This window comes from Gopherus flavomarginatus, chromosome 2 (genome assembly GCF_025201925.1).
Source record: "Gopherus flavomarginatus isolate rGopFla2 chromosome 2, rGopFla2.mat.asm, whole genome shotgun sequence".
NCBI lineage: Eukaryota > Metazoa > Chordata > Testudines > Testudinidae > Gopherus > Gopherus flavomarginatus.
Genome location: NC_066618.1, coordinates 178,370,886 through 178,398,822, shown reverse-complemented (window position 1 = coordinate 178,398,822; position 27,937 = coordinate 178,370,886). Strand labels below are relative to the sequence as shown.

The following is a 27,937-nucleotide window of genomic DNA, read 5'->3' as shown; positions in this document are numbered from 1 at the left end:
GCGTGGGGGAGGGAAATACTCCAGGGGGTGAGGCGACACGAAGGGAGATGGGGCGCCCCCCCGCCATTGGGTGACAGGACTCCGTGGGGCCGGGGCAGCGGCTGGGCCCCTGCCCGTTCCCATAGTGATTCCCTGTGACGCTGGGCAGGGCCGGGGACGCTGCAGCGCGGGGGTGGCCGAAGCGGAGGCGGCCCTGGTGGCGGGAGGGTCCGATGCACCGGGCCGGGAGCGGGGCCGGAGCCGCCGCGACACAGACACCCGGAAGCTTCCGAGGGTAGGTCGGGGGAGGGGGCCGCTCCCACCCCAGGCCCGGCGGGCGGCTGCCCCCCCTCCCCTCACGCCCCTGCGCTCTCTCCCCCCAGGTTTGGCAGGAGGAACCGGCGCTGCAGCGCTGTGGAGAGAGGGGACTTCACAGGCGGCATCTATGGCACCAGCCTCCCGCTCACCAGCCTCTCCGACTCCCGCCAGGTACAGGATCCCCGCCTCGCTGCTGCAGGGGCAGAGCGGAGCCGTCGCCCCCACGTGTGCTTGGCCTGGGCGGGTCCGGGGTGGGGGCAGCAGCTGGTTGTTTGTCATTAACTTAAACCACTACCCTCGAGGGCACCAAACATGGGTCACGGGCGCAGGGACGTCGCCACGTGCCTTAGAGCTGGGAGTCCGGGGCTGTGGTGCCCGTTTCCTACTTGCACCCTCCCTTTCAGTGGTTGTTACTGCTTGGGATCCCCTTCTTCACCTCGCTGCTTCTGCTCCGGCTCCTGACCGCCCCACTCAAGGTTAAAACATGCCCCTACTAAACGGAAAGCATGAGTGGCTACAGGCTGTCACAACGAGGGTCAGGCTCTGCAGCTGGGGTTGTAAGACACTCAGCGCTTCTGTGGATCAGGTGCAGAGGAAGACACACACATTACCGAACAGTGAGTTCCACAAACACAAGGACATAACCTTATGCACACAAGTAGTCTTAGGCCACGTCCAGACTAGAAATTAAAATCGATTTTAGATACGCAACTTCAGCTACGTGAATAACGTAGCTGAAGTCGAATTTCTAAAATCGAGGTACTCACCAGTCTGGACGGCGCTGCATCGATGTCCGCGGCTCTCCGTGTCGATTCCGGAACTCCGTTCGGATTGATGGAGTTCCGGAATCGATGTAAGCGCGCTCGGGGATCGATACACCGCGTCCAGACTAGACGCGATATATCGATCCCCGAGCAATCGATTTTAACCCGCCGATGCCGCGGGTTAGTCTGGACGAGGGCTTACTGAAAAAGCCAGTGGTAATTCTCATGCATGCAGTTACTTATGCACAATCCTAAAGCCCCAATCCCCTAATGAACACTATGCAGACAGACCCACTCTTCCATCTGGAGCCCCGGTCAGATTAATAGGACTTTGCAAAGGGAAAAAGGTCTGCCCACATGAAGCCCGGTAGAGGATCAGGCCTGTGATTTGTAAATTGCTTTAGGATACTTTGAGATTAAAGGCATGGTATGAATGCACAATATTATGTTTTCAATGTATTTCTTATTCTGGCACACAATAATAATAATACCTAGATCTTATATATCACTCTTCATCAGTAGATCTCACAGCACTTTATTTCAGTGGTCAATATTATCCCATTTTATAGATGAGGAAAGTGAGGCACAGAGAGGTGAAGAGACTTGCCCAAGGTCACCCAGCAGGCCAAGTGGCAATATACCTTTACTTCATATAATTTCTCTATCCCACGGCTCTTCCATTCTCAATTTCCTCGCTCCAGTTCATAAAGTTATTAAACCTAAATTGTCATAGTTACCATATATTTTTAGTTTCTGTATTTTTGCACTCACTAAAACTCAAATATTGTTATAGAATATACATACCAGTGATTTGGAACATGACATCCACCTTCCTGAAAATAAATACTGTCTCTTAGGAGACAAGACTGGCAGAGGAGGTAAGGAATCCCAGCCATTCAAAATTCTGTATGGAGAAAAATTTTCTAGTGTACTTCTGTAAGCACAAACCAACTGTTGATCTTTTACAGGTGTTCTTTCAAGCAAGTTCCACAAGGTAAGAGCAGAATTAATATCAGTCTTTGACAGTGATTGAAATCAAATTTATCTGGAATTAACTTAATAGGTTTCGGACCTAAATGCTGGTTTTTAAAATCCATCAAACTAATTAGGCACTTATGTTGAAAAGGACTAAACCACTATTGTACTACTTAAAAAGCCATAAATGAAATTATGGCTCTACTAGGAAAAAATTGGTTTCTTTTAAAATAATTTTCAAATAAAGATATGGATAGGAAACTGCATTTGTGAACAGCTTTCTCATAGTAATTGGCCAATCACTTATTCATATTCCAAGTTTTCTTTAAGAGTTATAGTTACCCTCTTTGATTTACATGAGGTTAAACTATAAGATGTACTTAGTTTTAAAAAGTGAAAACTCATTTAGTGCACTTTACACCTCACCAACGAGGAAGACTGTTTTGATTGCAGAATCTAAACCTGCAAAATATAGATTTTTGAGCAAACATAGCAATCTATGCTATCTTTGTTAAATATTTGTATATTCTGTTCCATTCAAGGGGAGTTACTTTATGCAGGTGAGAACAGACACTTTTTTTAATTTTTGAACATTATTTTCCTTTCTGTTAGATACAATGATGAAATATCCATTTAGTGCCTGTTCAGCAGCCTATGTGAAATTAATTTGGCAAGTTCCCATGTTTTGTGTGTGTGTATGTGTGCTCTTAATTAAACACACATGCACACAGACATACATAAACATAAAACAACTCATTACCATAATTAGCAACTATTATGGCAGCAAGGATAGTTGAAGCCAACCTGGAAGGCCCTGGGAAGCATTCCAGTTGGATCCCTTAATACAGCAAAAGCTATTGTCACGTTCATAGAATATCAGGGTTGGAAGGGACCTTAGCAGGTCATCTAGTCCAACCCCCTGCTCAGAGCAGGACCAATCCCCAGACAGATTTTTGCCCCAGATCCCTAAATCACCGCCTCAAGGACTGAACACTCAACCCTGGGTTTAGCAGGCCAATTTTACTTTGTTCTGAATTAGAGCAATAAGTCAGTATCAGCTTCAGAGTTCTGCAGAATTCAACAGTAAGGTCTCGGGGCGTGAATTCTTCCATCTGAATAAAGCCTTTTTTATCTTCTCGTTTGTCCCAGTATGGCAGAAGGCAACAGGACCCAGTCTGCTTTTGCTCTCATCTCCATCTTGGGGCCAGGTTCACAGATGATGGGACACTGGGTTAGGACATCATCTCTGTACCATCAGCCCAACCTGGTAACAGAATGAGGCTCTCAATAGAAAGTTGACTAACTCATTCATTCTCATGGATTGAGTTTAGCAGCACTGCTGATTTATTGCCTAAGGAGAATAGCCTGACGCATCTGAAACAGACTTGAGGAGTTGCAGCTCAGTAGGCCATGTTTACCACAGCAGGAATCTTTCTGCTGCTCCAGGTGCACATGTTGCTGCTCCTCCATGTGCTCTAACAGTACATTCTAATAAGAATTGAGCGTCTGTGACAAATCACATTAGCCCAGAGACACAGCCAATCCATGACTCTCTCTGTCTGCAGGTTTCACACCTTGTCTGAACGGGTAGTCTCAACAGAGAGGTCAAAAATTGAATGAGCATAGAGACTACTAATATGGAGTAATATTAGCCCCAACACCTATAAAGAAGTGATTCCTCCTGGACAACATTGCTATGTAAAGAAGCCCTGCCCATGTGCTGTACTCTTTCTTTGAGATTCCAGGCCTCTCAAGCCATCACTTTTCACGAGCACTTAAATGGCTGTGTGAATTTAATATTTTATTGAAAGCTAAATTCAGCCCTTAACTGCACACTTGGAACTTCACTGAAGCAAATGGTGTTGCATGGTTTTAACTGAGGACGATTTTTGGACCAAAAGATCCAAGATAAATAAGTGATCATGCCTGAAAAGTGTCTTCACACATAGTAAATATTAACAGATGTTTTGGAGCATGAGCTTTCGTGAGTGAATACGACGAAGTGGGTATTCACCCACGAAAGCTCATGCTCCAAAACGTCTGTTAGTCTATAAGGTGCCATATGATTCTTTGCTGCTTTTACAGATGCAGACTAACACGGCTACCCCTCTGATACTTGATAGTAAATATTGCAGTTGCTCTTCTGATTTACAGGATGCTTACACAACAGCAGTGGAACAACTGGCAGATCTTAGGTTGTCAGAAAATAGGACTGGAACACAGGTGAGATTTGTTTGTCAAATAACTTTAATTATGCTATTTATTTCATTTTGCATTCTTGGTGCTTATTCTAAAATATATCAATAGTATTTTTATAGATATTCTTTCTACTTATTGCAGCTCAGTCAAAATAATAGCAAGGAAGGGATGTTTCATTCCTGGAGATATACACATGATCAAAGCAATTCTACTGTGAACAGGTAAAAAAAAAATATATTTTTAACATCTAAATCTAGTTAAACTGAAGAGTTTTCTTAAAAGCTGTCCAATCATTCTGAACAAGCAAGTGAATTGAAACTAAAACATGCATTTAACGCTCTGTGAAGTTATATACTGATGGTTTATTGTCAGCTGAAATCTGGGGATTGGCCCTGCTCTGAGCAGGGGGTTGGACTAGATGACCTGCTAAGGTCCCTTCCAACTCTGATATTCTATGAACGTGACAATAGCTTTTGCTGTATTAAGGGACCCAACTGGAATGCTTCCCAAGGCCTTCCAGGTTTGCTTCAACTGACAATAACAGAGTAGAGTTCAAAGGAGTTTCATGAATTAATGCATAGGTATTTTAATTAAAAGTGAAGTAACAAGAGTTATGAATTCTGTTGTTCTGGTAAATGCCTTTAATCTCTTCTGGAGCACAACTATTTTGCACTATGATTAAACCCAAAGGATATTTGTTTGCCATCTTGGTATGCAATTGATTGACTTCCCCCCGAGTAAGTCCTTCATACACTCTGTCAGGCTCCAGTTTTCACTGTTAATGGAATAACACCAAATATATATAGCAGTAGTTCAGCCTTTCATACTAGAACACCCCTCCACCCCCTTCCTGTCTAACTGAAGCCCCTTCATTCTCCTCTTTTAGCAATCAGGGAAGGGCAGGGAGAACAGCACACAAGCTGAGCCTCAGCCAATCACTGTTCAAACGTTCTGATTGGCGCCCATCCCTGGGCTCAGCCAATCAAAAACAAGCAGCAATCCTACCTGGCAACAAGTGCCCCTGCTGCCTTGAAGCCAATCAGAAGTGACTACTTCCTCCTCCGTACCAGAATCATACAACCGGGAAGTGATTTCAAGCGAACTTCATGCAAATCAAATTTCATAAGGGCGAAACAAGTGCTGTAGGGGCGAAATAGGCAGTCAATTGAAAAGCGTTGTAAGTGGCATCCGACGACTCCCTATATATTTACCTTCACGTGTGGGGTTCCATTGAACTTTTAATTGTTAAACCATGCAAACTCTTGTGGCCTTTTTTAATTAATTATAAAAAGTAAGTAAGTTCTGCAACACTAAATAAACCAGACACCATAACGCCAATAAAACAGACAGCTCTTCTTCAAGTAGTGTCCCTGTGGGTGGTCCACTTCAGGTGCACATGCATCCCATGCACCTTTGATCAGAGATCTTTAGATAGTAGTGCCAGTTCAGCCCATGCATGCTCTTTACTCTGCTTTGTGCTCTGCGCTGTGGTTATATAGAGCTGTGCTGGTGAACAACTCTTAGTTCCTTCTCAACTGCTTTGGCCTGAGATGGAGTCCAAGTTGAGCTTAGTCCAATTGCAGTTTTTTCTCATAGTTTTACTTATCTTAGTTATTGTTCTAGTTAAAAAAATGGTTGTAAGGACCATTATCCTTTCAGTCTTTCCCTGAGGGCAACTTTAGATTGCTGGGCGGCTATGCCTGGCTCTCCGAGTTTTAAACATTACCTTCTCTGTCAGGAGGCTATCCTAATGAGCAACAGGCAGTCCTGGTATGGTCCGTTACACTTTGGGGGGGGTGGGGAATAGCAGTGCATTGATTCCCCAAGGAAATTTTTGCCTGGTCTTAAAATCGAAACCTGGAAAAAAACAGGAAATAAAATTGTGTTTCCTTATGATGGAGAGCGCCCACCGTCCACCTTTCTCACTCAGGCCAGGGACTGCCTTCCCTCCCCGTACATTGGTCTCCTGAGTAAGTTGACTGTCTCTATCATTTTGGTGCAACATTCCCCTAGAGCTTCTAAGTGGAAGACTCAAGAATCCTCTCAATAGGACTCTAGGAAAGAGAGCTTGAGTTCCTCCACATACACCATGTGGACCCCCTTCATTGGCCATACTGGGATCCATGGGCAGCATACCGCCAATAATTCTCTAGGACCCTTAGCATCACTTGTTGCCATGATAAGGGTAGACAGTCCCTCCCTTCCTCTCTCTCAAAAAGGTCTGATCCAGAAGAAGATATCTTTGAGAAACAGGAAATGAAAGTGGACAAAAGTCATCCTGCCAACCAACCTCTCTTCTTCATCCCCAATGAAGCAGTTATGCCTGCCTCACGATCCCTGTCTGATGACTTCAAACAGTTCCAGGACTTCATTGAAAGGACAGCGAATGCCTTACAAACTCCACTTGAGGAGACTAAGAAGTTAAAACATAAACTGCTTGATATATTGCACACAGCATCATCTGCCTGACTTGCACTACCTATTAATGAGGCTCTTCTGTAGCCTGCAGAAGTAATCTGGCATACCCTAACAACAATATTGCCCACCTGTTAACGGGCTGATAGGAAATATTATGTTCCATCTAAAGATTCAGAGGTTCTGTTTTCTCATCCCTCTTCCAACTCCCTGGTTGTCAAGGCTGTACATGAATGTGTAAGGCATCACTATGCTAAATCAATACCATATGACAAAATTCAGAAGTATCTCAAATTTATTTGGTTGCAAATCATATTTGTTTATATCTCTGCAGTTTAGAACTGCTAACTATCAGGTGTGGATGGTGAAATATAATCACACCAGTTACTCAAAGTTCACTTTGTTTATTGAGCATCTACCACTACAGCAGAGGAGCTAGTTTCAGACAGTCATTACAGAGGGTCAGCTTCTTGCCAGAACATCTGTGCAGGCCTTGCTTGATGCCACTGACAGAGCGAGTAACTATGTTTCTATGGAGGTGGTCATCAGAAGGGCCTTCTGGCTTCAGCTCTCTGGATTTCTGAAGAAGGTCCAGAATACAGTTGAAGACCTTCCCTTCAATGGCTTAAACATGTTTTTGGAGAATACAGACAAGTTTCTGCATACATTAAAAGATTCCTGGGCCACTTTGTGGTCTCTGGGAATTTACACACCTGACCATAAATTTAATAAGTCCCAGACAGCACAGAGATCTTGTCCTGCTCAATTCCCCAGCCCCCAAAGATCTTATGAATCCATGCAAAATATGAAGAGGTTCTAGATAAAGAGACCGACTGCTACACGAGCATTGATCTCACAAGCCTCATCTTCGAAATACCAATTTTGGTGGGTGGTCGAGGTTCTGAGTCACCCTTCTCCTTACCACCTGCAACTGTTCACATGCCTTCCTCCCTTTCTCACTTCTGACAAGTTTGGGAGTATATCACTTTAGACAAGTGATTCGTGGAGATCGGATGAGCAGGATGTTCCATCCACTTTACTTCCCTAACTCCCTCCCACCCTTTTTCCCTATCCTCCTTCAGGGACCCATTTCATAAGTACCTTCTAAAGCAGGAAATAGACTCCCTCCTGAATATAGAAGTAGAACACAGAAGCAGTTACTGTAAAACACAGAGGAAAGGGGTTTTATTCCAGGTACTTCCTGTTTCTGAAAAAAAAAATGGCAGGTGGGGACCCATTCTGAGTCCAAGGCTCCTCCACAGGTTCGTGAAGATACAGAAGTTCATACTGATAACACATGCAGCAATACCACCATCATTGGCCCTAAAGGACTGGTTCTTGGCCCTCAACCTACAAGATACAAATTTCCGTATAGTGATTTGCCTTTTTCACAGAAGTTTCTTATGTTGCATTCTAGGCAAAAACCACTTTCAATACAGAGTGCTTCCATTTGGTCTCTCTTCTGCTCCCAGAGTGTTTTTGAAGGTTCTGTCAGTGGTAGTGGCTTATCTTTGCAGAGAAGGAATCCTACTATTCCGATAGCTTGACAATTGGCTGCAAAAGGGACATTCCTACAGTGAAACCTCAGTGGCCACTCAGAAAACTATGAGATCTATTTCTCAGGCCATGTCTACACTACCACTTTTGTTGGCAAAACTTATGTTGCACAGGGATGTGAAAAAAACACCTCCTCCCACAGCAACATAAATTATGCTGGCATAAGTGGTAGTGTGCACAGCACTATATTGGTGGGAGAGCGTCTCCCACCAACATAGCTACCACCGCTTATTGGAGTTAGTTTAATTATGTTGACAGGAGAGCTCTCTCCTGTTGGCATAAAGTGGCTACACAGGAGATCTTACAATGGTGCAGCTGCTTCGGTACAGCTGTGCCACTGTAAGCTCTCTAGTGTAGACATAGTTTCAGCCTGAGACTGCAATTTAACATTTAGAAGTCCATGTTGACCTCAGTGCAAAGATGGAAGTTCATAGGAACTTGCTGCCAAAACATACTTCCCAATGCAAGGTTTACAACCTTATCAAATTTAGTCACTACTGTCCAAATCAGCTCCCAGACATAAGTGAAAAACTGTCTCCAGTTATTGGGGCATTTGGCAGCTGGGACTTTTGTGGTAAACCATGTCAGGTTGCATGTGCTCTGCCTCCACAGGTGGCTCAGAAATAGTTATTTGCCAAGCAAATGCAGCTTGAACAAACTACTCTGGGTTCCTACTGTCATGAAATCCCTCAACTCAAGAGGCAATGCATGGTGGGGCACGTGGGGTCACATCCCCCCCCAGATTTCTGTGAGTGCTGAGCTGCCTTTGCAGGGCTTGCTCTGGTTTGCCTGTTGGGGCAGGGGGGACTCAGTCCTTCTCATGCTCCATCTCCTGCGTGGCATGTTTCTGGCTCACTTGGTAGCTGAGCCTGGGGAGGGAGTGGAGGGGGCAGGAGGGAGCCACTTCTCCTGCAGGGTGAGGGTGGTGGCTCTAATCAATACCTCTGTGCAGCATGGTGGCTGCCTACGAGAGCCCAGCTGGGGAAGTAGCAGAGGCCTGCCCTCTCTGTTCCCTGCCAGGCTGCCTGGTAGAAGGGGGGCTCTGGCTGTGCCCCTCCCCCCCTGCATGTTTCTGGCTCACTCAGCCCCATTCCCCAGCCACCAGGCCTGGGCAGGGAGCAGAGGAGGCGGGCCACCACCACCTCCCCAGCCAGGCTCTCACAGGCAGCCACAGGAGCTGATGAGATTGGCTGCCCTGGACCAGAAGGTTCCTCCTAGAGGCAATATGTGGGGGCAGTCACATGCCCTGCCCCCAACCTTTAAATTGTGTCTCTCCCCCCCACCCCCCCGGTATCATCAGGTACAGATAGTCTCTGCCTCAGCTGGTGGAAAGAACACTTGCACAGGAGTCCCCTTCACTCAACCATCTCTAACAACAGTAATAACAGATATCTCCCTGTTGGGATGAGGCGCATCTCAACACTCACATTGCTTGAGGCAGGTGATTGTCACATGAACTCGATGGAACTCATGGTGGTCAGGAATGCACGTCTCCATTTTATGCCATTGATTGGGGCAAATATGCAAAGATCATGACAGATGATAGGTCACACATGTTTTATATCAGTTGTTAAGGGGGAGTGAGATCACCCTCCCTCTGCACCAAAGCAATGAGACTCGAGCTGGTGATATGAAATCATATCAGCATCTCAGCAAGCTTACCTTCTAGGAATTAAGAACATCACCGCAGATACCCCCAGCAGATGTTTCTCTGAGGATCACAAGTGGGAGATAGATCCCATTATATTCTACTGCATATTTCAGTGTTGGGGAGTTCTGCAGATAGACCTCGGGCACTCTTGTATCTGGCCGTGACAATGGTGCCACTCAAGATGCAGAGTGGGCCACCACTCCTTGGGAAATACCTTTCTCCTTCATTGGATGTCAGGTCTGTTATATGCATTTCCTCGAACTCCTCTGATATCCAAGGTGCTGATCAAGATAAGGAAAGACAAGGCCAGGGTTATTCTGGTAGTTCTGATGTGCCAAGACAAATGTGGTTTCCTAACCACATCCAGTTGGTGCTTCTTTTGTAAAGCCCACCTGAATTAGGCGGATGTGGTATTACATACCCTTGATGTCAGAATGGAATTAAACTTTACTTGGACAGGAATAAACCATTTAGAAAATCTCCCAGATATTTTGTCTCTATTGCGGACAGATCTAATGGATCTCCAGTTCCCAAGCAAAGATTCTCTCCATGAATATCTGACTGTATTACTGAAATATGTAGAGCCATACACACCTTTTCTGAATATTACGACACAGCTTCTGGTGCTGTATCTGGCACTACTGTTCCATCTTCAGTTTTGGATTAGATTCTGAAGGCCCCTCGCCTTCCTGAGAGGATACAGCTCGGTACTCACCTGAAGTGGAGCACCTCTAGGGACACTACTTGAAGGAGGAGAGATTACTCACCCTGTGCAGTAACTGTAATTCTTTGCATTGTGTTCCGCTATGGGAGCTCCATTCCATGCCCTCCTTCCCCTTTTCTTCAGATTTCTCTGCTACAAAGTTTTGCTATAGAGAAGGAACTGAGGGTGGTTTGCCTACGAAGTTCTATATAGCCACAGTGCACAGCATGAGGTGGAGTAGAGCACTTGCACGGCTGAACAGTACTGCTACCTAAAATACCCAGTTGCAGTGCACCTGAGGTGGAGCTCTGATGGGTGACCCATCTCAAAGAACTACAGTTACTGCACAGGGTGAGTAACTTCTCTTTATACCTTTAAATGTACGTGAGCCAAATTCAGCAATGCTTTAAATTTGTACAACTTGCATTGACTTCAGAGATAATCTTGGCTTCTTTCACCCAGAATTAATATGGCTCATTTTCCTTTTGGCCTTTAAGAACTCTGCTTTCCTATTTTTCCCTGTTGCTTAGTGTAAGTTTGTTGTGGTTGTCCTGAGACCTCATCCACCTCATTCCCCAGTAACTCAGTCTCTGATCTTGGTACTCAGGTTCCTTTATCTTGCATACAGCAAAACTACGCTGAGGTGATCAGACTCAGCACAGGGGGCAGGTATAGGGTGTACCACACATCCAAAGTTACACAGAAAGCTTTACCTTTTATGCATTTTTACTAACACTAATAACACATGCATTCTTAACTATACATTGCATCATACATTTCATGATTGGCTTGGTTACTTTTCAGGTTACTATCCAGCATGCTCTGTAGCTGTGTTGGTCATATATAATCTGATCTTTACATTCCAAGTTTATGTTGTCCGCTGTCTCTAGTACCAGGGTGTTCCTGCTTGTGTTAGCTAGCACAGATATCCTGAGTCCTGTATACTGCTTGCTAAGCCCCTATGTATAGCTTAACCTTCCATTCACCTTCCCACTAAGAACATAAGAATGGCTATACTGGGTCAGGCCAATGGTCCATCTAGCCCAGTATCCTGTCTTCTGACAGTGGCCAATACCAGGTGCTTCAGAGAGAATGAACAGAACAAGCAATCATCGAGTGATCCGTCCCCTGTTAACTCTCAGCGTCTTGCAGTCAGAGGCAATGGGCATCCAGAGCATGGAGTTGCATCCCTGACCGTATTTACTAATAGCCATTGATGGACCTATCCTCCATGAACGTATCTAATTCTTTTTTGAACCCTGTTATAGTTTTGACCTTCACAATATCCCCTGACAACAAGTTCTACAGATTTACTATATTGTGTGAAGAAGTTCTTTCTTATGTATATTTTAAACCTGCTGCCTACTAATTTCATTGGGAGATCCTGGGTTCTTAGTATTATGTGAAAGGGTCAATAATACTTCCTTATTCACTTTCTCCACACCATTCATCATTTTATAGGCCTCTATCTTATCCTCTATTAGTCATCTGTTTTCTAAGCTGAAACCTCCCAGTCTTTTTAATCTCTCCTAATATGGAAGCTGTTCCATACCCTTAATCATTTTTCAGAGAGGTAGCCATGTTAGTCTGGATCTGTAAAAGCAGAAAAGAGTCCTGTGGCACCTTATACGTCTGTTAGTCTATAGGAGCATGAGCTTTTGTGGGTGCATCTGACGAAGTGGGTATTCACCCACGAAAGCTCATGCTCCTATACGTCTGTTTGTTAGTCTATAAGGTGCCACAGGACTCTCTTCTGCTTAATCATTTTTGTTGCTCTTCTCTGTACCTTTTTCCAATCCTAAATTATTTTTTTTGAGATGGGGTGACCAGATCTGCACACAGTATTCAACATGTGGGTATACCATGGATTTATAGATTTGCATTATGATATTTACTGTTTTAGTATCTTGGTTCCTAACAATCTGTTCGCTTTTTTGACTGCTGCTGCACATTGAGTGGATGTTTTCAGAGACTGTCCACAATGACTTCAAGATCCTTCTTGAACAGCAACAGCTAATTTAGGTCCCATCATTATGAAATGATGTCCATTTTATGTCAAGTAACTTACGCCCAGATAGGCCTACAAAGTCAAGTTTGAGTGACATGGATTTTTTTTGTATTTAATATTTGAACACCTAAAGGAAACATGCTATTTAAACTGTTCATATGGTACTATAGGCTCTGATCCTCCAAGATTTAAGCATATGTGTAATCTTACTCTCTGAGACTACTCAGGTAAATAAAAGGGACACATTCTTAAGTCATTGCAGGATCAGGGCCTAACATTTGTATAAGGAAAAGCAGCAGAAGCAATTGTGCTACAGGCACCAACTGACTCAGAGAAAATAGTTTCTTATAGAATCTTTTTACATTAAAATGTCTAAAATTATATTAAAATACTAGAAATAACTCATGTCCTGTCCACAGTATGGTTGAAACCATGATAGTAATAACCACAGGTGGTGGTGTGGTGTGTGTTTTTTGTTTTGTTTTGTTTTGTTTTGTTTTTTGGTAACATAGGTTCAGTAATAGTGCAGACAGGACATAACATCTCTGAATCCACCTTTTTCAGAAGGATTTTTTCCCTCTGGTACATAGTTGACCAGATGTATTCTGGGACCTTCCCTCCCTCCCACTTTTTCTGAAGCAGAGATCGGCAACCTCTGGCACACGGCCCGCCAGGGTAAGCACCCTGGTGGGCTGGGCTGGTTTGTTTACTTGCCGCATCTGCAGGTTTGGCTGATCGTGGCTCCCACTAGCCGCGGTTTGCTGTCCCAGGCCAGTGGGAGCCGCAAGAAGCGGCATGGGCCAAGGGATGTGCTGGCCACCACTTCCCGCAGTCCCCATTGGCCTGGGATGATGAACCGCAGCCAGTGGGAGCCACGATCATTGAAACCTGCGGACGTGGCAAGTAAACAAACTGGCCCTGCCTGCTCGGGGGCTTACCCTGGTGAGCCGCATGCCAAAGGTTGCCGATCCCTGTTCTGAAGCATCGATGATTGCCACAGCTGGAACCAGAACAGTGGATAGGGTGGACCAGTGCTCTTAAAGTGGTACAGATAATCCTCTCAGACGCTTTGCTGGTGTGTCTAGCTCAGATGCACAGGATCAAACTGATCACTAGATCTGAGGTCAAGAGGAAATTTTCCTGAAGGCCTCATTGGCAAGGTCCTTGAGGGTTTTTCGCCTTCCTCTGCAGAATGAGGTATGGTGCACCTGCTGGGGTCATCTGGGCATATCATATAATCAGTACTCTGCCATTGCAGGAGCATTGAGCATCAGTGGCACCTTGGTTCCACCTGGTTTCTGCCTATGTAACACAACTGTTTAGTCTCAAGGATTGAAATGTTTTAGTCTAACAAGTTACTGAGCCCAATATATGGGTATCTGGGTGAAATTTAAAGGTCTATGATATATAGGCGGTCAGACAAGAATCTGATCTAATGGTCCCGTCTTACCTTAAACTCTATGCTCATGCTAAATTCCTGCTAGACTATATGTTGAAAACTTATCAGTTCTTCTCAGCATACTATTATTAGACTGATCTATTCCCCAATTTCTGGGGCAGGGATTGAGGCTACAGTAATCTGACATTATGAACAGTTGGAAGAGTAAAGAGGAGGCAAAGCTCCTGACACATTTTTCAGTAGGTTCAATAATTAATCAGCATTGCTGTGTCATCACAGTCTAGTGCAGGGGTCAGCAACCTACGGCACGTGTGCCGATTTTGCCTGGCACACAGCTGCCGGCCGGGGTCCTGGCTGCTGGCCTCACGCAGCGTCTTGCCGGCCTGCAGTTCCATTCACTCAGCCGGCAGGAGGCTGAGCGGGGCTGGTGGCCGGGACCCTAGACCGGCAGCAGGCACACCCCGTGGCTCCCCCCGTCACCATGCTCGGGTTCTGCGGCTCCTGGGATTTGAGCCGCCGGGGCATAGGGCCCTGAGCCTGCTGCTGCATCAGCTGCAGGAGCCCCTGGGAGAGGAGGCACCAGGCCACAGCCCGGGCAGCCATGCCCTCCCAGCTCTCCTCTCACTGCGCTCGGGTTCTGCGGTGACCGGAAGCATGAGCCGCTGCCCCTCCCACAGTTCCGCCCCTCCCGCTGCCTCAGCACTCCACGTGGAGTTTTGCCTCCACATGGAGCCAGTGTCTGACGGGCATAGGCATGGTAAGGGGAGTCCCGGGGCGCAGTCAGGGAGCAGGAGGAGGGTCGGATGGGTTAGGAGTTCTGCGGGTCCTGTCAGGGGGCAGGGAGTGGTTGGATGGGGCGTGGGAGCCCCGGGGGTCTGTCTGGGGATGAGGGTGTGGATAAGGGTTGGGGCAGTCAGGGGACCGGTAGGGGGTAGGGTCCTAGAGGGGCTGTCGGGACAAGGAGCAGGGAGGCTTAGATAGGGGATGGGGTTCTGGGGAGCAATTAGGGGCAGGGTCCCAGGAAGGGGCAGTCAGGGGACAAGGAGCGAGAGGGGTTGGGGGTTCTGACGGGGCAGTTGGGGTGTGAAGTGGGAGGGAGTGGATAGGGGCGGGGCTTGGGCAGGGCTCTCCCCTCTTTTTGATTGTTGAAATATGGTAATCCTAGGCGAGGGGCGCATGGGGGCTGGTGCCCGCATACATCCACTGCAGCCTGCAGGAGCCTTCTGGGGGCGCCGGGCCCAGGGCCGGCTTTAGGCCTATTCCACCAATTCCCCCGAATCGGGCCCCACGCCTAAGGGGGCCCTGTGCCTAGTGAGACTCCCTTCCCTGGCTAGAGGCGCCTTTTTAGTTTTTACTCACCTGGCAGCGCTCCGGGTCTTCGGCAGTGGGTCCTTCGCTTGCTCTGGGTCTTCAGTGGCACTTCACCGGTAGGTCCTTCAGTGCTGCCTAAGACCTGGAGCAAATGAAGGACCCACCGCCAAAGAGCAGCTGAAGACTTGGCGCACCGCCCAGTGAGTACAAGCCCCACGTGTTCTTTTACACGTGGTTTTGTTTTGTTTGTTTGTTTTTAGTCATCCCTGCCGGGACCCCGTCGAAACTGTTCAAATTGGGCCCCGCACTTCCTAAAGTCGGCCCTGGCTGGGCCGCAGCCTGGACAGGAAGGGCAGGGGGCTCACAGCTGCTCCCCGCTAGTGACACCACCACCTTTGCAGGGCTGCTGCCCCTCTGGACTGCGCCGGCTCCTCCATGGCTGGGGCTCGCTGCTGCCGCAAGCGGGACACTCTGGCTCTCCGGTGCCTCTGGAAGGCGGCTCCTCCCTGCCGAGGTGCTGCAGTGGCCCAAGCCCGGCAAAGCCAGTGAGTGGATTCGGGGAGGGGGCCACTGGGGTGGGGAGGGGAGGGCTCGTGGGGGGGCTGTGCACCCTCCAGGGGAGTTCAGGGTGCGGGGAGGGTGGAACCTGATCTGGGGAGCAGCCCCTGGGCATGGCTGGCCCCTGGGGTCTATAAAGGCTCATTGGGATTTGCCCCTCAATGAACTGATGTGTGGAGGGGCGGGGGAGGCGCAAGGTGGAAGTTGTGCCTAGGGTGCAAAATATCCTTGCACCAGCCCTGCCCCCAGGGGTGCGTGCACTCCAGGTTAAGAACCACTGCACTAAACTGATAAAGATCTGCAGTTTAATTTAATTTTAAATTAAGCTTCTTAAATATTTAAAAAAACTTGTTTACTTTAGATACAATAGTTTATAGACTTCTAGAGAGAGACCTTCTAAAAACGTTAAAATGTATTACCGGCACGCAAAACCTTAAATTAAAGTGAATAAATGAAGACTCGGCATGCCACTTCTGAAAGGTTGCTGACCCCTGGTCTAGTGTGTAGCAAATAAACTGTCTGCTGAATTACTGGCAGATCTTTATTTTCCTCTTCTGCAGTACTAATGAGGGCTAAAAGAATATTTCCTTTTATTTTCCAGTAATGCTTTTGCTGAACTCAGGTCCCCCCCACAAGTACTGTAATTGCTATTAAAATATTCGCTTTATTTTCACAATTACCTAGAAAATATTTTAATAGCAATTATCTTCATTTGGTAAAACCTAATAGAGCATGCATGGCCTTTAGCGAGTTAGTGTGAAATGTATTTCACACTAATCCACCCACAAGCAGGAAAGAAGGAATGCTGCTGTGTATAGAAAGAACGTGAGAGCTCTGATGCTGCTGTATGTGCCTTCTCTCTTTTTCATTTGCCTCTTTTAGCTGCGGAAAATGCCGTTGCCACTTATTTCCCTCTCCTTGTTCCTCCACTTCCTTCCCACTTAATAAATCCTGAGAATCCCTCCCCTCCTCCTGGGCTCCATGGAAAGCATTAGATCAAGGACACAGAGAGATGATGTCCCCTGGGCAGGGTTGTTCTGTACTCTGCCAATAAATAGATGGCACCTAGTCATGAGTATTGTCTTCTCAAAGATCACATCTTAATAGAGAGAGAATTTCACTAACACCTCTCTTCGTAGATCATTTCAGGAACAGCTACTGCAATTGCTTCCATAAAAAGTAATATGAGGTTGGTATTTAATTTGAATGTAACTGTCCAATGAAATGTAGTAGCTGCAAACAAGGAGAGCCATCACCAGCTGCAGACAAACTGCAGTTCATGGAACAGAATTGAGGCACACTGGCTTACACAGTGCATTACAAAAGGGAAGTAATATTCTATTTCCATTGCAGCTAGGAGCCAAATTCTGAGACATCTTACACTCTTGTCCAACTCCCTTGAATTTCATTGGGTGTAAAAAGAACGAGGAGTACTTGTGGCACCTTAGAGACTAACACATTTATTTGGGCATAAGCTTTTGTGGGCTAAAACCCACTTCATTGGGTGTAAGTCAGCTTAAAATTTGCCTTAAAATCTCTTGCTGCTTTTAGAATTCTTTCCAGTTGCATACCAGTATCTTTACCCTAGCTGGTATGTTTCTTCATTCTTAACTTGCCAAGCTTTCCTCATTAGTAATTTTGTAGCTCCTCTCGAAATATATAGGCTTTTCCTGGACATTTGATCTAAGGAGCTTGGGGCTAAAATTAGTCATAAAACCAGGCCAGACTTCTATCTCCTTAGTGCCTGAGACCTCTTACACAGTAAATTGCTCACTGTTACTGACTTTTCGAGTGTCTCAAGCTGCTTTTCTTGGAGCACTTTGTTTTGAGGAGTTTGTGTCACTAATAAGGATAAACTTATTTTTCATCTTTTTCCTCCATTTACTTTTAGTTCTGCTGTGTAGCAGATTCAGTTTCTCAGACATAGTTCCCATTCATTCATTTGAGTTAGCAAGATGCAAAGTAATCATGTACCAAAGTGTTTCTTCAAATTATATGTCAGCTGTTTTGGGCAAAAGGCTTCAATGCACTGTTAACTTTTAGACCTTTTACCCTGAGTTAGTCAGGGTGATGGGTCCTATATAATGGTAGTACAGTGTAGATGTACATTTTTTGTTCCTGTTTGTCATCTTCCCCTTTCTACTTCCCCCTCCCAGTGCAGTGTGTTTGACTAGAGCAAATCTGAGTGGCTTTCCATGCTGGTATGTGCCCCTTCCACTTAAAGTGACATTGTACTTTTCCTTCTACATTTCAATGAAAATGGAGCACTTTGAATGCTCAGATAATTTTTCTATCTATAAACAAGGTCCTCTGGTTCATCCTGCTCATAACATCTTTATTGTGAGTCTTACATTCGCATGACTGCATGTGTAATTAGACAGGCTTCTGACTTGTGAAATATGGAAATGGGGATGTGTGACGATAATTTCTCTCTCATGGGTTCTCCATTGAGTCTTGACTGATTCAATTAACAAATCATAACACATTACTTCCAGTTCTTTGCATTATAAAGCACTTACGTATCTCACCCCTCAGAATAGGGTGACCAGACATCCTGATAAAATCGGGACTGTCCCGATTTTTAGGCATTTGTCCCGCATCCTGATTGATGTTTGGTTGGGACGCAATTTGTTCCAATATTTCGCACTCCTGCGTGTGTGTGTGTGTGTGTGTGTTTTTTGAAAGAGCACTGTATAATTTTTGAGATATCTTTAATAAAGCTGTGGTAAGTATATATTGATTGGTTATTGCAAGATAACAATACCTTAGAACCAATGTTGTAGTTAATAAATAAAAATAATAATTATTGGAGATAAGTATATCTCCTAGAACTGGAAGGGACCTTGAAACGTCATTGAATCCAGCCCCCCGCCTTCACTAGCAGGACCAAGTACTGATTTTTGTCCCAGATCCCTAAGTGGCCCCCTCAAGGATTGAACTCACAACCCAGGCCAATGCTCAAACCACTGAGCTACCCCCCGCCTCACAGTTAAACTAATATAGAGAAAAATGTGCCACCTCAAAGCCAGGGATAGATATCTGAATGTTTTACACTATTATATATGTCTAATGGCTGTTCCATTTTCCTACAGTTATTACAGTATAACTTTCACTCCCTAGTTATGATTGGCACTCTAAATATCTTAGATCATATTTAACTCCTCTTCTAAACTGTTTTGAGATAGATACATTAAATAAAAAAGTGCTCTATGACATTAGATTTTCTGTATAGCTGACATTCGTTGAAACAGAACTAAAGACCACTAATTGTGACTGATAAACATAATATTTTTGCATGGGTTCTGATGAGAACCTTACTATATTTTTCAGAGGGGTAGCCATGTTAGTCTGAATCTGTAAAAGCAGCAAAGAGTCCTGTGGCACCTTATAAACTAACAGACGTTTAGGAGCATGAGCTTTCGTGAGTGAATATCCACTTCCTCGGATGCATGTAGTGGAAATCTCCAGGGGCAGGCATATATATGCAAGCAAGAAGCAGGCTAGAGATAATGAGGCTAGTTCAATCAGGGAGGATGAGGCCCTCTTCTAGCAGCTGAGGTGTGAAAATCAAGGGAGGAGAAACTGGTTTTGTAGTTGGCAAGCCATTCACAGTCTTTGTTTAATCCTGAGCTGATGGTGTCAAATTTGCAGATGAACTGAAGCTCAGCAGTTTCTCTTTGAAGTCTGGTCCTGAAGTTTGTCTGCTGCAGGATGGCCACCTCAAGATCTGCTATGGTATGGCCTGGGAGGTTGAAGTGTTCTCCTACAGGTTTTTGTATATTGCCATTCCTAATATCTGATTTGTGTCCATTTATCCTTTTCCGTAGAGATGGTCCAGTTTGGCCGATGTACACAGCAGAGGGGCATTGCTGGCATATGATGGCATATTACATTGGTGGACGTGCAGGTGAATGAACCGGTGATAATGTGGCTGATCTGGTTAGGTCCTGTGATGGTGTCGCTGGTGTAGATATGTGGGCAGAGTTGGCATCGAGGTTTGTTGCATGGATTGGTTCCTGAGTTAGAGTTACTATGGTGCGGTGTGCAGTTACTTGGTCTGTGGGTGAGGACTGGCCTGCCACCCAAGGCCTATGAAAGTGTGGGATCATTGTCCAGGATGGGTTGTAGATCCCTAATGATGCGTTGGAGGGGTTTTAGCTGGGGACTGTATGTGATGGCCAGTGGAGTCCTGTTGGTTTCTTTCTTGGGTTTGTCTTGCAGTAGGAGGCTTCTGGGTACACGTCTGGCTCCCTCGTGCGGGTATTGTAGTTTTGAGAAATGGGATTTGGTTGGTGTTGGTCTCTGTCTGAGGAGTTAGAGCAGATGCAGTTGTACCTCAGTGCTTGGCTGTAGACAATGGATCGTGTGTTGTGCCCGGGATGGAAGCTGGAGGCATGAAGGTAGGCATAGCAGTCAGTAGGTTTTCGGTATAGGCAATGCCAAGCACTGAGGTACAACTGCATCTGCTCTAACCCCTCAGACAGAGACCAACACCTACCAAATCCCATTTCTCAAAACTACAATACAAGACAAACCCAAGAAAGAAACCAACAGGACTCCACTGGCCATCACATACAGTCCCCAGCTAAAACCCCTCCAACGCATCATCAGGGATCTACAACCCATCCTGGACGATGATCCCACACTTTCACAGGCCTTGGGTGGCAGGCCTGTCCTCGCCCACAGACCAACCTGAAGCATATTCTCACCAGTAACTGCACACCGGTAACTTCAGGACCAGACTTCAAAGAGAAACTGCTGAGCTTCAGTTCATCTGCAAATTTTGCTGAGCTTCAGTTCATCTGCAAATTTGACACCATCAGCTCAGGATTAAACAAAGACTGTGAATAGCTTGCCAACTACAAAACCTGTTTCTCCTCCCTTGATTTTCACACCTCAAGTGCTAGAAGAGGGCCTCATCCTCCCTGATTGAACTAACCTCGTTATCTCTAGCCTGCTTCTTGCATATATATATATATATATATATATATATATATATATATGCATGTAGTGGAAATCTCCAGGGGCAAGTGTGTATGTATACACACACATATACACACTTGCCCCTGGAGATTTCCACTACATGCATCCGAGGAAGTGGGTATTCACTCACGAAAGCTCATGCTCCTAAACGTCTGTTAGTTTATAAGGTGCCACAGGACTCTTTGCTGCTTTTACTATATTTGTTAGTGTATAGTTTTTTCAGTTTTACAGCTGATCTGAAAAACAAACTGTGCACTAAGTTGTAATTCTACACTAACAAGAATAGTGCAAAGTTTCTCCCCCCTCACCATCCTAGGAACACAAGCTGGTAATTCTTCCCTTTTATGCTTGTTTGCTTGGATCTTGAAAAATTTAGAAGAGAGCTGTTCTTTTGAGGTCAATTTCAATACTTGGATCTGAATGCATGATGCTGGTAGGGCTTTTGAGTCAAACATTCCCCTTAGATGTACACACTAAAATAAGAGTCTTGTCAAATTAATATTACATTTCCATAACAATACAGCAGAGTGACAGGTGACTGGTTGAATATTTGGCCTTAAAGTCCATCTGGAAGAAGAAGAGTAGAAAGGCTGCGACTCAGGAAGGGAGAACAACATGAAGATGCACTTTTTGATATTTTAATGAATGGAGAATAGTTTTATGCCAAGAACAGTAGGACTATTTACATGAGCAAGGCAAGCAGGAGTTGGCCCTTGGTATGCAGAAAGCATTAAATCCCATCTGAATATTTCCCTAAAAAGTGGTTGCTGTATGATTGAGCCAAAGCTATATTTTAGCTTTTCAATATAAATTGAACAGTCATTATTTTCCTTGTAATATGTAACATGAACAGCTGCTCCCTTAAAATATAGGGTAAATCCTGGCTCCCATAAATGCATTTTATCCTACCAACTCCCCAAGTAAAACTACATTACATTTTCTTTTTTTTTTCCCCCCCTCCAGAGACTCCAATAAGCCTCTAGTGGAAAAACTTTCCAGCTCACATGGTAATTCTTTAAACTTCTTTACTGTTAATCCCGCATTGGTCGGGACCCATATGAACAGCTATCACACAGTGTCTCACCGGGGACCTCGGCAGATGCCATTAGGAATCTATTGGACAAATGGAGATGGGGATTTTTTCAAGGCCAGAAATGAAACCACAGCTTCTGACTCCTATCCTGCTACAGAAAGTAGTAGTGATGACACTTTCTGTATGTCCAAATGGAATTTGAAGTTGCGAAACAGCCGTGTTGAGAACAGTCTTTTAACAAAGGAAGGTGATGTTTCTGAGAGTGAAAAAGCGAATGATGTTTTGCTTAGTTATTTCAAATATATGGATCTGAACTTAAGACCAGAAACTATAGAAAACATTGAAAAAGCTTCCTCCAAGCACCAAAATGAAGTGTTTCCATACCCTGATTTTCTCCCACCACCTTTCAATAACCTGGACTTACAAAAGTTGGCCTTATCAAAATGGGATGACTGGAAGGAAGTCTTTAATCCACCACCAGAAAGCTCTGTTGTGAAATTAATATCTCGTTTGCTGGAAATTGAAAGAATGCAGCATTTGACTATATTAAAAGAGAAGACAAGAGCCCTGACAACATCTTCCAGTATGATGCTTGGCAGTCGACCCAGTTCCACAAAATCCATGCATCAGTTGAAGCAGTCAAGACTGTCTGACCCTTTATGTCTTCAGACACCTTTTAATCGAGACTATCAAGAGAAAAATAAATCCACCCATTCTGGCTGCTGCACACATGAGTGGAACAGTTCAAAATGTACTTGGGAGTACTGTCATCATTGCAAATGGAGTGCTGGAACATCCTCCATTAGAAGTTCATCCACAAAGCAGCGTAGAGCATCTTGTGATGCCTTTAAAAGCTCTAAAACCCCCATCATTTTAAACTCTAACATGCTCTTGCGGAGGTCTTCCTCATGCTGTGTGGCGGCACCAAGAACTCAATCAACTCTTAAATTGACTTCCCCAAAGCTACTGCCACCAAGTACAGCTATAACCAGTCCTTTCCCTGATAAGGACAGTTTAAAACATAAACAATCAAGGACCAAAAAGAAACTCTACAGAAAAAACGTAACGAGTAAGACTTTTCATTGCCAAAAGTTAAAATCTGTATCTGCTATGCCAAAGCAGAAGTACACTCACACTGACAAACAGTAATTTCTTAAATTCATACTTCTCATTATGAGTGAGTCCTGTTAAGCAATCTTACTTTATCTTGATTTTTGTCAAGTTAAAATATTTTTAATGGTATGAGAGAAGTGATATGAAATAGCACTTGTGACAGTGGAATCCACTTGTATTGTAGAAAAATCAAGCTTTATCCCTCTGCCTGCTGACATCTTTTACAGACTATTTGTGTAACTTTTAAAAGAATTGGATCAATACAAGCATACCAGCAGATCATCCAGTTCTCGAGTGCAACTATATTTTTTTAAATGTTTATGAAAGTAATATCAATAAAGTATAGTTATATTACACTAGCACCCAGAAAATCCCACTCAGCATCTGTGTTCCCCCATGCGCTAGGTGCTGTATTAATACAGGGGAAGATACGGTGTCAGCCATAGAGAATTCACAATCTAAGTGCAATATGAAGGGTGGGAAGAGAGAAAAATACAATTTCTATACATTTGTCATTTTTTCCTGATACATAGATTAAGGACCAATTATCTGATTATGCACATGGGAAAACACAGAAGCAAAATGAATGTAGTGCATCCCTATCAATATGTAATCACTCACTTTTCCCCTCAAACAAGGAAATTAAATGGAACAGCTAAATTGGGGAAGTTTGCTGTACATGCCTAGAAATCAAGAAATTCTGAATTATTGTTCCTTTTGCAACCGTAGTTGTCCTTGTGTATGAGACACTCCTCCTCCCGAACAAAACACCTATGTTATCTGATACTTCAGTGGCGCAGACTGGAGATTCTGTAGCAGTTCTATTTAAAATTCTGTTTTCATTGAAGTCAATACACTATTCCCAATGTTACTTATTCAAATATTAAGTTTGATGTTAGGGTAGTATAACATGTTCATTATGCGTCAACAGATTTTGGTACTGACAAGTAATTGAACTATAGAAGTTGTCAGAGGGGTAAACTGGAGATATTTGGCACATGAAAAGGTAGAGGGTTGGTTACCGTATTGCTAAAATGATCAGCAGTGAAATAGTTATCAATGTTGACATTTCAAATAGCTTTAGGTTTCAGGGTTACCAGTCCTCAGTACCTCTCAGCATTAACTGAGGAAGATGGCAGGACATCAGTTTACAATCTTCTTCGCATATTTAAGGATAATTTTCTTGATGTAAGCCAGAAACAATTGTTTTTAAATCTCTGAAATTTTAGCTACTGGAGCTCATTTGTACAAGGGCTGAATATTACACTCATAGAATACAATATAGCATGGTCTGTAATGCAATACATTCCTATAAGTGCTTCTTGTCAGAGCAACATACACACAATTACATCTCAACATCCTGGAGTTTAAGGTAAACAGTAGTACAGGAGGGGAAGGAAAGCATTGATTGCCACTTTTAACACCCTGATTTTAGTTGCTTATCACTTTTCAACTCTTTCATCTTTGGGGCTGAAAGAGGAAGGGGCAGAGCACAGAGCTGGAGTCATGCATCAGCAGTCTCTGCTGGCAGGGCTCTTGTGAAACCCTGGGGAGAAACTAAAGCTTCTCCCCACCCTGTAGAAATATGAAGGGAGTGCATTATCAAGGGAGCATAGCTTGAGTGAATCTGGCTTATGATCTTAACCAATTCTTATTCTCATGAGAGTTCTTGGAAGTAATTGGCTGTGCCGCCCCCCTCCCCCCACTGATTGCTAGATCTCATGGTTGTGAGAGGGCCTGTGTAAATCACCCACTCCCACTGGTGGGTTGGGCAGGATAATTACGACCCCTGTATTCAAGAACTTGAGGACTTTTCAGTCACCAACAACTTTAACATCCAGCCTTGCACCACAAACTGATTAAGACCTACTCAGCTAAGCCTGTTCAGAAGATCTTTTCAAAGCAATTAGCATTCACTGAAGTTACAATTATACACTTTAATGAGAAGATTTTTCTCAAACTTCACTGTGGAATCAAATGGGTCTGTTCTCTAGGACCTACAGTGTACTCATTTTTGTACTAGATACACAATTAAAGATCCCAAGTACAGATAAATCCAGTTGTAAGAACACTCTCTGCATGCTCTCCTGGCTCATTGCCAGTACAGCTTGTCCCAAAATAGATTTCTTGTTTTAGAAAACTTCCTATTTAAAGTGAGCATTAAAGTATTTAGGGGCCTGATCTTGACAACTTCCGAGCACCCGCAACTCCCAGGCAGTGGCTGCACTGGATAAAAGGGGCACATAATATGCCAGCAGTGCAGTTCCACTAGTGGAAGCTATATGATAGAGAGGGCTTTCAGATTTCTATCACCATGGTACTTAACTAACCTGCTGGTGAGCTTTGAAGTTCAAAAACAGGACCAATGATCGATAGAGAGCCAGAGTAGTGACTGGAGCGCTGTGCACTTGTCAGCTCAGCAGCTTTCTGTATCACTTGGAGTGTCGTAGGTCCCAATTGAATCAGAGTTTTGGATTGCATGAGGATAAAAACACAAAACATCTGAACTCAAAACTGACAGCAGACCCCCCTTCCACTGTCTAAACAAGAAATTGTGCTCATATTGCTCATGGTGAGCAGCTCACTGCTTCTGGAACTGGTTTATTATTACACCTGGAGAAAATAGAATTCATATTTAGGGACAACCGGCATTTGTTACATTTTAAAAATGTATTAGCTCAGCTCTTGTAAGGGCAAGTGCTAAGTAATGTATCTTACAGATCAATGCAAACTGTGAGCCAGAACTCATTTACATTTTCTCTTGCTAAATCGAACAATTTCGTAACGAAGATTTATCCCAGAGGTTTCAAATGAAATCTATTTAACAATTTTTCAGGATAAATGGTTTGTGAGTTGAAGTAGCTGCATAATTGCATTTTATTTATAAGCTCTTGAAAATGCAGCCATAAATTTTAAATAAACTTGACATGTTTCTCTGAACAAATGCTGCCAGCCGTGACAGCTGGCTGGTGGTGAATAACAGTCATCTCAGAACTCACTTAACCATTGTATCATGATTGGGTTATGTGACTAAGAGGGAGTGATTAGAATCAGCATCTTTGAAAGGTGAGAAGCTACCAACCAGCACACCACCCTACATGGTTACATTTAATATAAAAATATTTTGATTCAAGTCGGCTGATATTCACCCCATTCACTGAGTCAGCACAAGATGTACTCATCTGTTACATTTCATTTAAAACTATTGGCTAGGGCCAATCTGGTTTATGTTGGTAACATTTTCATTAATACCTATATATGAAATGGCATATCACTCAGAACTGCACTTGAAAACAATGAATCACTTCATCGGTGAAATTGGAAAGTTTTTCAGATTGAGGGGTTCAAAACTAGTTTATAAAAGAACATTCTAATTATGAAAAAATGTTCAGTCTATCATAATATATTATTGTCAGAATTATTCTAACAAGTGCATAATTGTGTGTGTGATTGAGGGGGTGCGAGTAGGAGAAGCATCTATATTCACTGTCCAAAGCAGCATACAACAGGAAATAGAAAGGGGAAAATCTCACATTAGATGCTGTAAGTTACTTGCATGGATAGTAAAAATCCAGATAGAGTACACTTGAGACTTAAAAAATAATCACTTTACATAAAAATTTGACCCAACTTACAATCTGGTGAGTGCCTCTTTCTTTTAAAAAGTGACATGACGAGCAAAAAAACAAAAGAAGACGTGGATTTGGGGCCTATTTTTGGTCTTTCTGATGTATAAAGGCAGCCTGACAGGGTTTTTTTCTTTTTGCTCTTTTCTTTTTTTAAAACAGTTCAAAAACATCAAGAACATGATGTTCTCTATTTTCCCTGTTTTGCTGGAGATCTCCTTTGGAAGACTAAGATATGGATTGGAAGCTTTCAGTCCTTCATTAAAGGGCTATTGAACCTTTAGCAAAAGAGCTCTTCTGATTGGCAAGCATTTGAGTTAAATAGGGATTTACAAAAATGAACACAAATCAAAAGTTTTAAACAGTCAATAAAAAAATTGCTTCTTTCTTCAATCAAATTGCACTTGTTTGGTTACTATCATAAACCTACTAGTTGTCCAGTTGTTCATAGTCTCTCCCAGGAAAGACGCATAATATAAGTAGTAGGGGAAAAAAATTGGGGGGAGAGAAGGGAAGGCAGCAGTTTTTCTTTTAACTTGCAGATCATTTTTCATTACACTCGTCTGTTGACAAGAAATTAGAGCCATCATTCCAAATTTCAGTGTGTACAATGGTCTCATAGGGTATTTCCTATAATTCCACAGTAGTCAAGTATTTTATTCATTAGCATACACAGCATCTGTTAAAAGGTAACTGTGAAGCTACACAAATTTTTCAGAGAATAATTATAATAAAAACTGGACCAAATGAGTCAATAGAGGTCACTAGCAAGGCCTCAAATTGGACCCTTTTGATTGATAAATTTTCGAGGAGACTGTCCCCATCATGTTGATTGGACCTGTCTTTGCATGTGACAGTGCAAAATCAGACTGAAAGATGTAAAATAAAAAAATCCAGTCGGATCCAGATGGAATTGGAGCATCTCACCCATGCTCTTCTCAAAACTGGAGATAATTAACACTGTGCCTTTATATAGAGGAGGAGAGCTAAAAATAGCATGTCTACAGCAGCACACTAGTGCTTGACTAGGTTTCTCAGAGCTGCACACAGTAGTGGTGATAAATTACATGCTAGTGCACAAGCAGACAAGTAAACAAAACAGCAGCAAGTGTGGCTGCCTTTTGTTTTAAAGCTCCCACACTCAGTACAATGGAAACTTGACCAAAAAAAAAAAAAAAAAAAAAAAAAAAAAGATGACCAAGAAAAGAGAAAACAGAGAGATGGTGTCAAGCACCAGTAGTAGAGAATTTAAAAAAAACCAACTCCCCTCCCCCCACCAAATCACTACTTGGGAGTGTCACTTTAACTATACATTCCTCATCAATCAGCTTGATTTTGAACTAGA

At 43.8% G+C, this 27,937-nt stretch overlaps 1 protein-coding gene across 1 annotated transcript; it reads left to right on the top strand.

Annotated features, from left to right (window-relative positions):
• The first annotated feature begins 207 nt into the window (after positions 1-207).
• Positions 208-27,805, top strand: FAM217A (family with sequence similarity 217 member A). The gene is made up of 8 exons (XM_050940048.1): positions 208-274; positions 363-468; positions 1,855-1,939; positions 2,030-2,055; positions 4,191-4,259; positions 4,377-4,456; positions 21,784-23,575; positions 24,045-27,805. The coding sequence occupies exons 1-7, from the start codon at positions 213-215 to the stop codon at positions 23,000-23,002; spliced, it is 1,647 nt and encodes a 548-aa protein (XP_050796005.1). The 5' UTR covers positions 208-212; the 3' UTR covers positions 23,003-23,575; positions 24,045-27,805.
• Positions 27,806-27,937: the final 132 nt, after the last annotated feature.

What these genes read in the sequence shown, in the direction of transcription:
- FAM217A (XM_050940048.1), top strand. Translation starts at nt 213, where the DNA reads ATGCACCGGGCCGGGAGCGGGGCCGGAGCCGCCGCGACACAGACACCC. An exon ending in GCCTCTCCGACTCCCGCCAG is followed by an intron (nt 469 to 1,854) that starts GTACAGGATCCC and finishes ATATTGTTATAG; the next exon opens with AATATACATACCAGTGATTT. An exon ending in TTTCAAGCAAGTTCCACAAG is followed by an intron (nt 2,056 to 4,190) that starts GTAAGAGCAGAA and finishes TCTGATTTACAG; the next exon opens with GATGCTTACACAACAGCAGT.